Consider the following 15,557-nt stretch of genomic DNA (forward strand, 5'->3'; position numbering starts at 1 on the left):
ATGCAACATGACCGTTATTATACATTAGGGTTGGAGTCAATTCACTTTTCAATTAAGTATTTTTTTAATACAATAAAAAAGTATATATACAGTGCCTTGCGAAAGTATTCGGCCTCCTTGCAAAACAGAAAAAAATTCAGTCTCTCGATGTGCAAAACTGATAGAGACATACCCGAAGTGACTTACAGCTGTAATCGCAGCAAAAGGTGGCGCTACAAAGTATTAACATAAGGGGGCTGAATAATTTTGCACGCCCAATTTTTCAGTTTTTGATTTGTTAAAAAAGTTTGAAATATCTAATAAATGTCGTTCCACTTCATGATTGTGTCCCACTTGTTGTTGATTCTTCACAAAAAAATACAGTTTTATATCTTTATGTTTGAAGCCTGAAATGTGGCAAAAGGTCGCAAAGTTCAAGGGGCCCGAATACTTTCGCAAGGCACTGTATATATATATATATTTTTTTTAGATTTATTTTCTCTCCACATAATTTGAAGGGGCAATCTGTAGTAGATACATAAACTACGTGGCCAAAAGTATGTGGACACCTGCTCGTCCAACATCTCATTCCAAAATCATGGGCATTCATATGGAGTTGGTCCCCTCCCTTTGCTGCTATAACAGCCTCCACTCTGCTGGGAAGGCTTTCCACTAGATGTTGGAACATTGCTGCTATAACAGCCTTCACTCTGCTGGGAAGGCTTTCCACTAGATGTTGGAACATTGCTGCTATAACAGCCTTCACTCTGCTGGGAAGGCTTTCCACTAGATGTTGGAACATTGCTGCTATAACAGCCTTCACTCTGCTGGGAAGGCTTTCCACTAGATGTTGGAACATTGCTGCTATAACAGCCTCCACTCTGCTGGGAAGGCTTTCCACTAGATGTTGGAACATTGCTGCTATAACAGCTTTCACTCTGCTGGGAAGGCTTTCCACTAGATGTTGGAACATTGCTGCTATAACAGCCTTCACTCTGCTGGGAAGGCTTTCCACTAGATGTTGAACATTGCTGCTATAACAGCCTTCACTCTGCTGGGAAGGCTTTCCACTAGATGTTGTAACATTGCTGCTATAACAGCCTTCACTCTGCTGGGAAGGCTTTCCACTAGATGTTGGAACATTGCTGCTATAACAGCCTCCACTCTTCTGGGAAGGCTTTCCACTAGATGTTGGAACATTGCTGCTATAACAGCCTCCACTCTCCTGGGAAGGCTTTCCACTAGATGTTGGAACATTGCTGCTATAACAGCCTCCACTGTTCTGGGAAGGCTTTCCACTAGATGTTGGAACATTGCTGCTATAACAGCCTCCACTCTTCTGGGAAGGCTTTCCACTAGATGTTGGAACATTGCTGCTATAACAGCCTCCACTCTTCTGGGAAGGCTTTCCACTAGATGTTGGAACATTGCTGCTATAACAGCCTCCACTCTCCTGGGAAGGCTTTCCACTAGATGTTGGAACATTGCTGCTATAACAGCTTCCACTCTGCTGGGAAGGCTTTCCACTAGATGTTGGAACATTGCTGCTATAACAGCCTCCACTCTCCTGGGAAGGCTTTTCACTAGATGTTGTAACATTGCTGCTATAACAGCCTCCACTCTCCTGGGAAGGCTTTTCACTAGATGTTGTAACATTGCTGCTATAACAGCCTCTTGCTCTGCTGGGAAGGCTTTCCACTAGATGTTGGAACATTGCTGCTATAACAGCCTCCACACTCCTGGGAAGGCTTTCCACTAGATGTTGGAACATTGCTGCTATAACAGCCTCCACTCTTCTGGGAAGGCTTTCCACTAAATGTTGGAACATTGCTGCGGGGACTTGCGGGTTAACTGCCTTGTTCATGGGAAGAACGACAGATTTTTACCTTGTCAGCTCTGGGATTTGATCTTGCAACCTTTCGGTTACTGGTCCAACACTTTAATTGGGGAGGAAATGGTGGTAATTGCTGGAGAAGGATGGTTGGATTGGAATCAAATACATTAAACACACGTGTTTGATGCCATTTGATTCGCTCCTTTCCGGTCAGTATTAGTGTGAGCCGACCTCCCCTCCTGTGATTTAATGACATCAGATCAACTACAAACCCTTGTGAAGATATTGACTGTGCCGATCCAGACACTAGTCCACTAGTGCTGTAGTGGGTATGTGTGTCTGTGAGAGTAGTCTTGGTTTCCCACCTCAGCCCAACAGGTCGTTCCAACAGGACTGCTGCTGTCTCTTTAAAGGTGTCGCTAATGACCCAGAAGTCATGGGTCAAATGTAACGCCCACTGGCAACCTCCCTGCTGCTTCTGATTGGTTTAAACACGCTCCTGTGTTGTTTTCAGGTCATCTCTCTCAGAAATCGTATTGATGAGCTTCAGAAACAGTAAGTACTGCTGCCTCCCACTCCCTCAGAATTCCTTCCTCTCCCAGTCATTGTCTGCCTCCCTGTTGGAACCCTATTCTCGAATATAGTGCACTCATTTTGACCAGGGGCCATAGGGTTCCGATAAAAAGTAGTGCACTATATAGTGAATAGGGTGCCATTTTGGGACCAAAACCCACTCCTCAGAGACAGACAGTATGATAATCTGATCTGATGCATGTCCTAATAATGAATAATCTCTAACCACTAGGCTACCTGCTGGTTACTAGTCCAACGCTCTAACCACTAGGCTACCTGCTGGTTACTAGTCCAACGCTCTAACCACTAGGCTACCTGCTGGTTACTAGTCCAACGCTCTAACCACTAGGCTACCTGCTGGTTACTAGTCCAACACTAATCACTATGCTACCTGCTGGTTACTGGCCCAACACTCTAACCACTAGGCTACCTGCTGGTTACTAGTCCAACGCTCTAACCACTAGGCTACCTGCTGGTTACTAGCCCAACGCTCTAACCACTAGGCTACCTGCTGGTTACTAGTCCAACGCTCTAACCACTAGGCTACCTGCTGGTTACTAGTCCAACGCTCTAACCACTAGGCTACCTGCTGGTTACTAGCCCAACGCTCTAACCACTAGGCTACCTGCTGGTTACTAGCCCAACGCTCTAACCACTAGGCTACCTGCTGGTTACTAGTCCAACACTCTAACCACTAGGCTACCTGCTGGTTACTAGTCCAACACTCTAACCACTAGGCTACCTGCTGGTTACTAGCCCAACGCTCTAACCACTAGGCTACCTGCTGGTTACTAGTCCAACGCTCTAACCACTAGGCTACCTGCTGGTTACTAGTCCAACACTAATCACTATGCTACCTGCTGGTTACTGGCCCAACACTCTAACCACTAGGCTACCTGCTGGTTACTAGCCCAACACTCTAACCACTAGGCTACCTGCTGGTTACTAGTCCAACACTCTAACCACTAGGCTACCTGCTGGTTACTAGCCCAACACTCTAACCACTAGGCTACCTGCTGGTTACTAGCCCAACACTCTAACCACTAGGCTACCTGCTGGTTACTAGTCCAACGCTCTAACCACTAGGCTACCTGCTGGTTACTAGTCCAACACTCTAACCACTAGGCTACCTGCTGGTTACTAGTCCAACGCTCTAACCACTAGGCTACCTGCTGGTTACTAGTCCAACACTCTAACCACTAGGCTACCTGCTGGTTACTAGTCCAACACTCTAACCACTAGGCTACCTGCTGGTTACTAGCCCAACACTCTAACCACTAGGCTACCTGCTGGTTACTAGCCCAACACTCTAACCACTAGGCTACCTGCTGGTTACTAGTCCAACGCTCTAACCACTAGGCTACCTGCTGGTTACTAGTCCAACGCTCTAACCACTAGGCTACCTGCTGGTTACTAGCCCAACACTCTAACCACTAGGCTACCTGCTGGTTACTAGCCCAACACTCTAACCACTAGGCTACCTGCTGGTTACTGGCCCAACACTCTAACCACTAGGCTACCTGCTGGTTACTAGTCCAACGCTCTAACCACTAGGCTACCTGCTGGTTACTAGTCCAACACTCTAACCACTAGGCTACCTGCTGGTTACTAGCCCAACACTCTAACCACTAGGCTACCTGCTGGTTACTAGCCCAACACTCTAACCACTAGGCTACCTGCTGGTTACTAGCCCAACACTCTAACCACTAGGCTACCTGCTGGTTACTAGTCCAACGCTCTAACCACTAGGCTACCTGCTGGTTACTAGCCCAACGCTCTAACCACTAGGCTACCTGCTGGTTACTAGCCCAACACTCTAACCACTAGGCTACCTGCTGGTTACTAGCCCAACACTCTAACCACTAGGCTACCTGCCGGTTACTAGCCCAACACTCTAACCACTAGGCTACCTGCTGGTTACTAGCCCAACGCTCTAACCACTAGGCTACCTGCTGGTTACTAGCCCAACACTCTAACCACTAGGCTACCTGCTGGTTACTAGCCCAACACTCTAACCACTAGGCTACCTGCTGGTTACTAGCCCAACACTCTAACCACTAGGCTACCTGCTGGTTACTAGCCCAACACTCTAACCACTAGGCTACCTGCTGGTTACTAGTCCAACGCTCTAACCACTAGGCTACCTGCTGGTTACTAGTCCAACGCTCTAACCACTAGGCTACCTGCTGGTTACTAGCCCAACACTCTAACCACTAGGCTACCTGCTGGTTACTAGCCCAACACTCTAACCACTAGGCTACCTGCTGGTTACTGGCCCAACACTCTAACCACTAGGCTACCTGCTGGTTACTAGTCCAACGCTCTAACCACTAGGCTACCTGCTGGTTACTAGTCCAACACTCTAACCACTAGGCTACCTGCTGGTTACTAGCCCAACACTCTAACCACTAGGCTACCTGCTGGTTACTAGCCCAACACTCTAACCACTAGGCTACCTGCTGGTTACTAGCCCAACACTCTAACCACTAGGCTACCTGCTGGTTACTAGTCCAACGCTCTAACCACTAGGCTACCTGCTGGTTACTAGTCCAACACTCTAACCACTAGGCTACCTGCTGGTTACTAGTCCAACGCTCTAACCACTAGGCTACCTGCTGGTTACTAGTCCAACACTCTAACCACTAGGCTACCTGCTGGTTACTAGTCCAACACTCTAACCACTAGGCTACCTGCTGGTTACTAGCCCAACACTCTAACCACTAGGCTACCTGCTGGTTACTAGCCCAACACTCTAACCACTAGGCTACCTGCTGGTTACTAGTCCAACGCTCTAACCACTAGGCTACCTGCTGGTTACTAGTCCAACGCTCTAACCACTAGGCTACCTGCTGGTTACTAGCCCAACACTCTAACCACTAGGCTACCTGCTGGTTACTAGCCCAACACTCTAACCACTAGGCTACCTGCTGGTTACTGGCCCAACACTCTAACCACTAGGCTACCTGCTGGTTACTAGTCCAACGCTCTAACCACTAGGCTACCTGCTGGTTACTAGTCCAACACTCTAACCACTAGGCTACCTGCTGGTTACTAGCCCAACACTCTAACCACTAGGCTACCTGCTGGTTACTAGTCCAACGCTCTAACCACTAGGCTACCTGCTGGTTACTAGTCCAACGCTCTAACCACTAGGCTACCTGCTGGTTACTAGTCCAACGCTCTAACCACTAGGCTACCTGCTGGTTACTAGTCCAACGCTCTAACCACTAGGTTACCCTGCCACCCCGTATAACGAGAGCTTGACAAAGAGTTATGTTGGTCAACATTATACGGCTCATTTCTGCAACACTAAGGCACGACTGTTGTACTAAGAAGCACACAAAATGTCCCTGGAACAGGTTTACAAGGCGGACATTTTGTTTTTGCAAAAAATGGTAGGCGATTGAAAAAAATACTGAAGTGTCGTGCGTAGTAAAAACATTCAAATGATTCCGTCGCTGAACCCCTGAAACACCATCCACCTTACGAGACCAGCCAATAATGAGTGACTTGTCTCGACCGTACCACAGGAGAGGTTTTTAACAATATTTCTCTACGGTCGATTCCATCAAATGATGATCATCATCGTGTGATACAACAGTGAGAAGTACTGTAACGTCCACATCAGGAACCCTAGTTCTATACAGTATGGCTCTGTGTTGTTGTCCATGTACTGTAAGGGCTGCTTCAGAGGCAAAGGAAGTGAGGTCAATGCTATAATATGTCAATAGGAAGTGAGGTCAACGCTATAATATGTCAATAGGAAGTGAGTCTCAACACTATAATATGTCAATAGGAAGTGAGTCTCAACACTATAATATGTCAATAGGAAGTGAGTCTCAACACTATAATATGTCAATAGGAAGTGAGTCTCAACACTATAATATGTCAATAGGAAGTGAGTCTCAACACTATAATATGTCAATAGGAAGTGAGTCTCAACACTATAATATGTCAACAGGAAGTGAGGTCAACGCTATAATATGTCAATAGGAAGTGAGTCTCAACGCCATAATATGTCAATAGGAAGTGAGTCTCAACACCATAATATGTCAATAGGAAGTGAGTCTCAACACTATAATATGTCAACAGGAAGTGAGGTCAACGCTATAATATGTCAATAGGAAGTGAGTCTCAACGCCATAATATGTCAATAGGAAGTGAGTCTCAACACCATAATATGTCAATAGGAAGTGAGTCTCAACACTATAATATGTCAATAGGAAGTGAGTCTCAACACTATAATATGTCAATAGGAAGTGAGTCTCAACACCATAATATGTCAATAGGAAGTGCGTCTCAACACTATAATATGTCAATAGGAAGTTAGTCTCAACACCATAATATGTCAATAGGAAGTGAGTCTCAACACTATAATATGTCAATAGGAAGTGAGTCTCAACACTATAATATGTCAATAGGAAGTGAGTCTTTCTGTCTTTCTGTCTGAGTCTGGGTGGATGAGTCTTTCTGTCTGAGTCTGGGTGGATGAGTCGTTCTGTTTGAGTCTGGGTGGATGAGTCGTTCTGTTTGAGTCTGGGTGGATGAGTCTTTCTGTCTGAGTCTGGGTGGATGAGTCACATGTGGAGAACTTTCATTCTTCAAGGATGACAAATAATATACTTATCGTATTACTGTATATGGTTCTCTCCCTGAGCTGGTTTGTCTCGATGGGACACTTTAAATATCTATAGTTTGCCATCTGATATAACAGAGGTAAGTATTGCATTAGCTTGACATTGTATTGCAGCATGGTCAGTCAACTACATCTAAATGTGTGAGTGTGACTAAAACTAGCTAACACTGGTCAAAATGACATCCTACTGTGTTTTACAATAGCAAACTGAACACGACATCTACTGTGTTTTACAATAGCAAACTGAACACCACATATACTGTGTTTTACAATATTATACTGAACACGACATCTACTGTGTTTTACAATAGCAAACTGAACACGACATCTACTGTGTTTTACAATAACAAACTGAACACAACATCTACTGTGTTTTACAATATCAAACTGAACACAACATCTACTGTGTTTTAAAATAGCAAACTGAACACGACATCTACTGTGTTTTACAATAGCAAACTGAACACGACATCTACTGGGTTTTACAATATTATACTGAACACAACATCTACTGTGTTTTAAAATAGCAAACTGAACACAACATCTACTGTGTTTTACAATAACAAACTGAACATGACATCTACTGTGTTTTACAATAGCAAACTGAACACGACATCTACTGTGTTTTACAATATTATACTGAACACAACATCTACTGGGTTTTACAATAGCAAACTGAACACGACATCTACTGTGTTTTACAATATTATACTGAACACAACATCTACTGTGTTTTAAAATAGCAAACTGAACACAACATCTACTGTGTTTTAAAATAGCAAACTGAACACAACATCTACTGTGTTTTACAATAGTATACTGAACACGACATCTACTGGGTTTTACAATATTATACTGAACACAACATCTACTGTGTTTTAAAATAGCAAACTGAACACAACATCTACTGTGTTTTACAATAACAAACTGAACATGACATCTACTGGGTTTTACAATAGCAAACTGAACACGACATCTACTGTGTTTTACAATAACAAACTGAACACGACATCTACTGTGTTTTACAATAACAAACTGAACACGACATCTACTGTGTTTTACAATAACAAACTGAACATGACATCTACTGGGTTTTACAATAGCAAACTGAATACGACATCTACTGTGTTTTACAATAACAAACTGAACAGGACATCTACTGTGTTTTACAATAACAAACTGAACACGACATCTACTGTGTTTTACAATAACAAACTGAACATGACATCTACTGTGTTTTACAATAACAAACTGAACACGACATCTACTGTGTTTTACAATAGTATACTGAACACGACATCGACTGTGTTTTACAATATTATACTGAACACGACATCTACTGGGTTTTACAATAACAAACTGAACAGGACATCTACTGTGTTTTACAATAGCAAACTGAACATAACACTGTTTCTGGGATAGCTTAAAGATAGTCCAACATTTTGAACAAATAATCAAATCAAACAACTTTTTTTTCCCCCTTGTATGATAGGCTTCTTTTAAAATACGATTTACTCTCACGGTAGTAATAACGTTGTAAAAATAGTGCCTCCTGACCTCAGAATTAATGTTGGGCCCATAGACTATTCTGGATATTGTAATTTACACGTGGTATTGTTATCCTAATCATGTACATAAATCATACATTATAACTATGGTTCATCAATGGGACTATGTCATTGGCTGCTGTTTAAAGCCGATGCTTGACACTAGAGGGCATTACCTACATAACAGAACAGGACGACCCCTGACGTGTGTTTGCACTGTTGACGCATTGCAGCAGCAAGAAGGGAGCCGCAGCCCGCCGCAGAAAGTAAACTGCGCCGCCCTCAGAGGCCTCAGCACCGGCGTGCGTCCGCCATGCTGCCCACTTCTGTACGGGCAGGGACAACTGCCTATGCCCGCAACAGCCATCCAGACCCCGGCTAGACCCACGTCATGGAACCGACTAAATACACTGGATGTCCTACAGTCTGCTTTCGTATTATGTGAATTATGTTGTCACAGTCGCATTCTTCTCATGTCCTGTCCTCTCACAGCGGACTGTTGTTAGGTTCTCATGTCCTGTCCTCTCACACCAGACTGTTAGGTTCTCATCGTATTTTTTTTGTAAATAAAAAAGAGTGACGCTTCGTGTGTGTGTGTTGCTGTTGTGTGTTAACTGTTTTCTCAGCACAATAAAACACATTTTATTTACTTTAACATCGCGCAATACAGTTTGGCTGGGCAAACTCTTATGAGGCGACAGTAGCCGAACACTGGTGGGTTTACAAGTCTTCCATAATTTCAAATAATACATATTTTTTCTAGAATCCAGATATCCAAAATCAATATGTAGCCTATTGGTCATTTCTCTATGAGAATGTGTAAGATCCCTCACTGTAGGCTATCTGTAAAATCATAAACGTAGATTTAATTACACCGGAAATTGTAAAAATACGAATTTTTTTTTTTTAAGTAGGCTTATTCGATAGACCTAACAGCGAAACATGTCAAAGAGAAAATACACGTTAGCTAAATGTCATCATGTATTCCATAAAAACGAATACACATTTTGTTGAATCTATCCAACTTCTGAAAATCCCCCATAATGTGATAGCTTTCGTTTAATGTTACATTTAAATCATTTAGCAGAAGCTCATTTCGGAGTTTGAATGTCGGAGTTTGAACCAGCTGTCTTTCAGTTACTGGCCCAACGCTCTTAACCCTCCTGTTGTGTTTGTTTCATGTTAATTCATTCTGTGTTTCCGGTCCAAAATAACCGCCCCATTATAGCTGATTATAAATCCATAATAATAGATATATTATCACCTAATGTTGTGTTAGATATTTTTTATCAACTTAAGTTCTTGTGAACATTACAAGTTTTGGATTTCTATTTGCTATTTATGGCCTATAGGCCTCATTGACCTGAGCTCATACAACTCGTTTGTGAGTAAAACAAGCATAATGTATGGATTATTTAGACTATAACAAATACTCAGATGAAACACATTGTGCTATTTATCACAGACTATTTTGTGTCAAAGTTTAACCAGGACTCTCTCCTCCTCACCAGTGTCATGATCAAAGATATGATCAAGAGCCTCACATACAGTATAGCGTTTGGTCATTGTGCTGCCACAGAATGAATTGTGAGCAAGGCCTCAAAAAGCTTTATATATCAGAGCTGCGAGAAAAGTTCTATATGTTATTGAAACAATGTTGGGATTGTTTGTGAGAATGCCAACAGGTGTGGTTCCGTGGAGGAAAGATTCTATTGGAGAAAGGTTCCGTGGGGGTTGCCATGGAAGCCAAGAAGGGGAGTGAGGTGTGTGTGTGTGTGTGTGCGTGTGCGTGTGCGTGTGCGTGTGTGTGTGTGTGTGTGTGTGTGTGTGTGTGTGTGTGTGTGTGTGTGTGTGTGTGTGTGTGTGTGTGTTCAAACACACATGCACGTGGGGGTCTGGGAGAGGAAGTGTGTCCATCTGATGAATGGACATGTGCCTGAACTCAGTTTAATACACTAATTGTAGTCTCACCAATTCATCTCTAATGACCGGGAACACCACAGATGTACAAAAGTTAAATAAAACACCCAAAACGTTGTGAAAATCATCCACATGTATTTTGTGTGTTCAGATGCCCTGTGAGGACAAAGTCCTGGGACCTTATGACAATCAGATGAAATTAACTACATTTGACAGAGAGAAAACTTGTGTATTGGTCCAATCCTGTTGCTGATCAATGCGTTGTTTTTTCGTGAACAATATTACTGATAATGTGGTGTTCAAATACCGTTATTTCGGTATCAGAAGGATGGAGCGTATAATTACGAGGTTGAATCAATCATTTTATAAATAATACGCCTAATATCACGTGCACAGTGGTATGTCATTTCGAAAATTAGTTAATGAAAAAATAATGATAGAAAATGCAATCTCTATATAAATATATATTTATTAAAATGTAATTCACTCCGTTCTTGATATTATAAATATAAAGTTAAAAATCTAACACAACAATCCAAGAGCAACATTAAATATGATTACAAACACTTCCTGTGTGTTGTTTTTTGTTTTTTTTGCAAAGCAGCTCTTATTTACACATATACAAAATGGTCCTCACTTTCCGGATTCATTTATCTCCGGCGTTTCCGCCTTGCCAACTGGAAATGTTCATATTACAGATAATCAATTGAATTAAATTATGTCGATCACAAATAGAATGGTATCCGTTTATATGAATTCAGACGTGTACTATCTTAGAATAGCATAGGCTTACTAAAGTATAAATACATTCACACACATACATTCACACACACACACACACATTATCCAATGTAGACCAAGGGTTCTTTAAGAAATTGGACACCCGTCATTTTTTTCTGTCTTTCAAAGCCGGTATCGGATCTTCTTTGGTGTGTAGCCTTGTAGCAACCTTAGGCAAGTCTTTGGCATTTTCTCTCCCCATAAGGAATAAGTTGTGTTTTGAAGAATGTACAATTACTGTATGCAGAGTCCACCGACCCGAATTCACAACACCTGGTAGATGGTGTTTGGGTCATGTAAGGCGGGGACGCAGTTGATCGGGGACGGGATGGGGGCTCCGTTCTCACTCGCTATGGAACCATCCCCGGGAGAACAGGGGCTGCTACCCTCGGAACCGTCCTGAACAGCGGGACAGGCAGAGGTATCCGTGGTGATGCGCTCCACGATGTTTGACAGGCAGTCCAAACTGGAAATAACAGAGTTCTTCTTGTGTCTGGAATCTGGAAATAAAATATGAGAATTAATTTTTGACGTTTTTATTACAAGTAGCGGGTTTTACTATTAGTTTGAAAATTATGACAATCAAAATCTAATCAAATGAAGTCAGATAAAGAGACCACATCATAGCAAAACGAAAATGTTGTTTATTCATAATTAAAGAGTTTTATATACTGGGTCAAATATACTCAACATTGACCGTGTGGTTGTGTTCCATTTCAGACTCCGGAATTATGACAAATTGGTCATCGTAACCTGTAGCTCTGACGCTGTTTATGAGTGTTGATTACTTGGAAAAAACACTTACCATTTGGTGCTTCGTTGAAGTAGGTGCTATCATACTTGTTTCTCCGTCTTGGTGGACAAGACTGGCCATTGAAATCCATCTAAAAGAGAGCAATGATATCGATAAGTAAACTGAAAACAGCTAATGTTTGTGTCAACCAAACACTCGTATATGATCAAAAATATTCATGCGTAATTCTTGCGTAATTCTTGACAGTTCAGTTTCTCACCATTCCGTCTGAGCAGTTGGAGCGGGGACTGGACGCATCCGAGTCCCCGCTATAGTGATCCATCACCGGGTAATAGTTGCCCTCCTGTCCGGCCCCACGAAGCAGGCCTTGTAGAGACTCAATATAGCTGATGGCATTCCGCAGGATATCCACTTTGGGCAGCCTCTGGTTTGGGTTAGTAGACGTACATCTCTTCAGTGTCTCGAATGCATCGTTCACCTTGCTCAGTCGCCTTCTTTCCCGCATGGTAGCTGCTTTCCTGCGATCAGCATTGGTGGTCTTCCTCTTACAGGCTTTGCAGGCCCACAGGAGGCACCTGCCAGCCTGGTGGTGCCCACTCGGTGCCCGGATGTGCTCGTCCTCTTTGTGATGGTGGTCGTCCGGCTTGAGGAGACCCACATGAACGAGTCTCGGGTCCAGGTCCTCAAAGAAATGCATGTCGCTGGTGTTGAAGCAAGGGTCGTCGTAGAAGTCATCTGGAGAGGTTATAGGGAAAGGAATATCCGGCAACTCCATGGTGACTCTTCTGTTCTGTTCTGCCAAAATCCCAAGAGATTAGGCGGAGATCACTTCAGCTGTCTTCTATTTACTAATATTTGTAGTGCGCACGTTTTCATCCAACACTCCGAATAAACGTGTTCCACGGTAAAGCGCAGCGACACTGTAAAGGGGCGCAGTGTAGTTTTAGCAGCTGAAGTCTGAGGTTGCCCTTGGCGGCGTGATCGTAACCAGGACTCTGGGCTGCATATAAAGAGGCCTGATGCTCCAGTGGGCGTGTCTTTACCCGGACTGTTATCTGAGATGGCCAATGAGCGAAGGCCTGAAGGGAGTGTCAGGAGATTCACCATGCCTGTCAGAAAGTTCAAGAAAACTGTTTGTTAAAACATTGGAACAATTTAAAATCAACGTGTATATTTATTCTGTTATGCTTTCTGATATGAATATAGTTATTATGTGCAAGACATTATGAAATAGTCATGTTTTGCTGTTGTTGAATGAAGTAGCCTAGTTGATAAATGTTGAACGAAGCCTAATCATTGTGAAATAGTGTACAGGTCATATGTGATCGAGGTGGTCAAAACCACATGAATTTAATGAAGCAGTTTGAATGTAAGCATATTTTCCCGTTTTGAACATTACTTAAAAACACACCAGATGCGCTTTCATTTATCTTTCCTTAAACCTGATCATTTCTATTCCTTTGCATTTTTTTGCTGTGGATTCCCGTTACACATAAGACACTAAAGTTATTTTCCATTAATCATTGCTATTCCCTTTCGTTTACAGGACAGCTACTTTTATGGTTTCACTTTGAATTTAACACAGGGATTGACTCATCACTGTTTGAATGGGAGTGGCACGATGTTCCGTTAGTCAATCAGTCAGTTCCAACAACAGACGGACGGGTTTAGATCGCAGTGAAGAGACGACCCCATGGAGAAGGGCAGGCTCAGGCCAAAACATAACCACAACCACAAACTCACTCACTGATATAGTTCAATAACCAATTGATAAAGTGAGATCACATATATTTTGGAGCAGAGCGTTTACCGTGTTTTTCTCTCACCACACTGTATTGCATGTCAGGACCATGAACACATTGGTGGCCCATGAAGTCACTACTGTAAATGAGCAAATCATTGTTTTATTTGATACATTTATTCGATTTTGGCGATTTTGTACTGCACTATTAATTATCATGATATTAACGTAAATGTGTTATTGCAAACGAAAAGGATGTCTATTATTTGCGAATTGGTTACAATTAGATGCAAATCGAGTCGATATAAATGTGCTTAATTCGGGCGGGAAACGAAGTTTTTGACAGTAAACATTTTTCAACAAATCGAAATTTCATTCTCCAAATATAGTTCACAGACTAGTTCCATCTGGAGGAAATGAACTGCTGCAGGAAGACGGATCTGTCATTTGTCCTGTCTGTCCACTCCCCTGTTGAGTGTCAAAGGGTCAATTAGTCCTTTGATCTGGTGATGAGGGGCACAGCGGCTCCACTGGTTGGCCACTTCACTATCCTATCCCAAGTGACCACTCACTTCTCTAGGGTTGGCTGACCAATCGGCCTGCAGGGATATTCTAGACATAGAGACGTCTGGCAACGCTCCATGCTGTATATTTGTTCTGTATAAAGGCTATTGCAGCCTCATTGTATGTAAACCAGTTCATCACAAATAAAACATTAAAAAATAAATCATTATGGTTGACAAATGAATGAAAGGAGATCAGTTATCAGACTGTCTATATCCATGGTTCTCTGATCAGTTATCAGACTGTCTATCTCCATGGTTCTCTGATCAGTTATCAGACTGTCTATCTCCATGGTTCTCTGATCAGTTATCAGACTGTCTATCTCCATGGTTCTCTGATCAGTTATCAGACTGTCTATCTCCATGGTTCTCTGATCAGTTATCAGACTGTCTATCTCCATGGTTCTCTGATCAGTTATCAGACTGTATATCTCCATGGTTCTCTGATCAGTTATCAGACTGTCTATCTCCATGGTTCTCTGATCAGTTATCAGACTGTCTATCTCCATGGTTCTCTGATCAGTTATCAGACTGTCTATCTCCATGGTTCTCTGATCAGTTATCAGACTGTCTATCTCCATGGTTCTCTGATCAGTTATCAGACTGTCTATCTCCATGGTTCTCTGATCAGTTATCAGACTGTCTATCTCCATGGTTCTCTGATCAGTTATCAGACTGTCTATCTCCATGGTTCTCTGATCAGTTATCAGACTGTCTATATCCATGGTTCTCTGATCAGTTATCAGACTGTCTATCTCCATGGTTCTCTGATCAGTTATCAGACTGTCTATCTCCATGGTTCTCTGATCAGTTATCAGACTGTCTATCTCCATGGTTCTCTGATCAGTTATCAGACTGTCTATCTCCATGGTTCTCTGATCAGTTATCAGACTGTCTATCTCCATGGTTCTCTGATCAGTTATCAGACTGTCTATCTCCATGGTTCTCTGATCAGTTATCAGACTGTCTATCTCCATGGTTCTCTGATCAGTTATCAGACTGTCTATCTCCATGGTTCTCTGATCAGTTATCAGACTGTCTATCTCCATGGTTCTCTGATCAGTTATCAGACTGTATCTCTCCATGGTTCTCTGATCAGTTATCAGACTGTCTATCTCCATGGTTCTCTGATCAGTTATCAGACTGTCTATCTCCATGGTATCTCCATGGTTCTCTGATCAGTTATCAGACTGTCTATCTCCATGGTTCTCTGATCAGTTATCAGACTGT

At 42.6% G+C, this 15,557-nt stretch overlaps 2 protein-coding genes and 1 long non-coding RNA gene across 53 annotated transcripts in view; 1 reads left to right on the forward strand and 2 right to left on the reverse strand.

Annotated features, from left to right (window-relative positions):
* LOC127920758 (troponin T, fast skeletal muscle isoforms-like) overlaps window positions 1–9,154 on the forward strand; it is a 37,291-nt gene extending 28,137 nt beyond the window's left edge. For both annotated transcript variants that reach the window (XM_052504777.1, XM_052504778.1), the window contains 2 exons: window positions 2,328–2,368; window positions 8,803–9,154. In XM_052504777.1, the coding sequence (XP_052360737.1) occupies window positions 2,328–2,368; window positions 8,803–8,839 (78 nt within the window). In that variant the 3' untranslated portion in view covers window positions 8,840–9,154. The remainder of the gene's footprint in view (window positions 1–2,327; window positions 2,369–8,802) is intronic.
* On the reverse strand, window positions 2,378–5,651 carry LOC127920759 (uncharacterized). 50 transcript variants are annotated; one of them, XR_008107311.1, is made up of 7 exons: window positions 5,350–5,480; window positions 4,687–5,154; window positions 4,336–4,647; window positions 3,322–3,516; window positions 3,051–3,128; window positions 2,817–2,855; window positions 2,378–2,740 (listed from the first exon to the last, which is right to left on the reverse strand). It is a non-coding gene; the product is annotated as an uncharacterized LOC127920759 (long non-coding RNA). The 50 variants fall into 50 exon arrangements; XR_008107290.1 differs by having other exon boundaries at window positions 3,283–3,516; XR_008107317.1 differs by lacking the exon at window positions 3,051–3,128 and having other exon boundaries at window positions 2,817–2,972; window positions 3,361–3,516.
* Window positions 9,155–10,938: 1,784 nt separating the features above from the next.
* LOC127920753 (myoblast determination protein 1 homolog 1) lies at window positions 10,939–13,018 on the reverse strand. Its single transcript, XM_052504773.1, has 3 exons — window positions 12,283–13,018; window positions 12,075–12,153; window positions 10,939–11,769 (listed from the first exon to the last, which is right to left on the reverse strand). The coding sequence occupies exons 1-3, from the start codon at window positions 12,796–12,798 to the stop codon at window positions 11,534–11,536; spliced, it is 831 nt and encodes a 276-aa protein (XP_052360733.1). The 5' UTR covers window positions 12,799–13,018; the 3' UTR covers window positions 10,939–11,533.
* Window positions 13,019–15,557: the final 2,539 nt, after the last annotated feature.

This window comes from Oncorhynchus keta, unplaced genomic scaffold (genome assembly GCF_023373465.1).
Source record: "Oncorhynchus keta strain PuntledgeMale-10-30-2019 unplaced genomic scaffold, Oket_V2 Un_contig_204_pilon_pilon, whole genome shotgun sequence".
Classification (NCBI taxonomy): domain Eukaryota; kingdom Metazoa; phylum Chordata; class Actinopteri; order Salmoniformes; family Salmonidae; genus Oncorhynchus; species Oncorhynchus keta.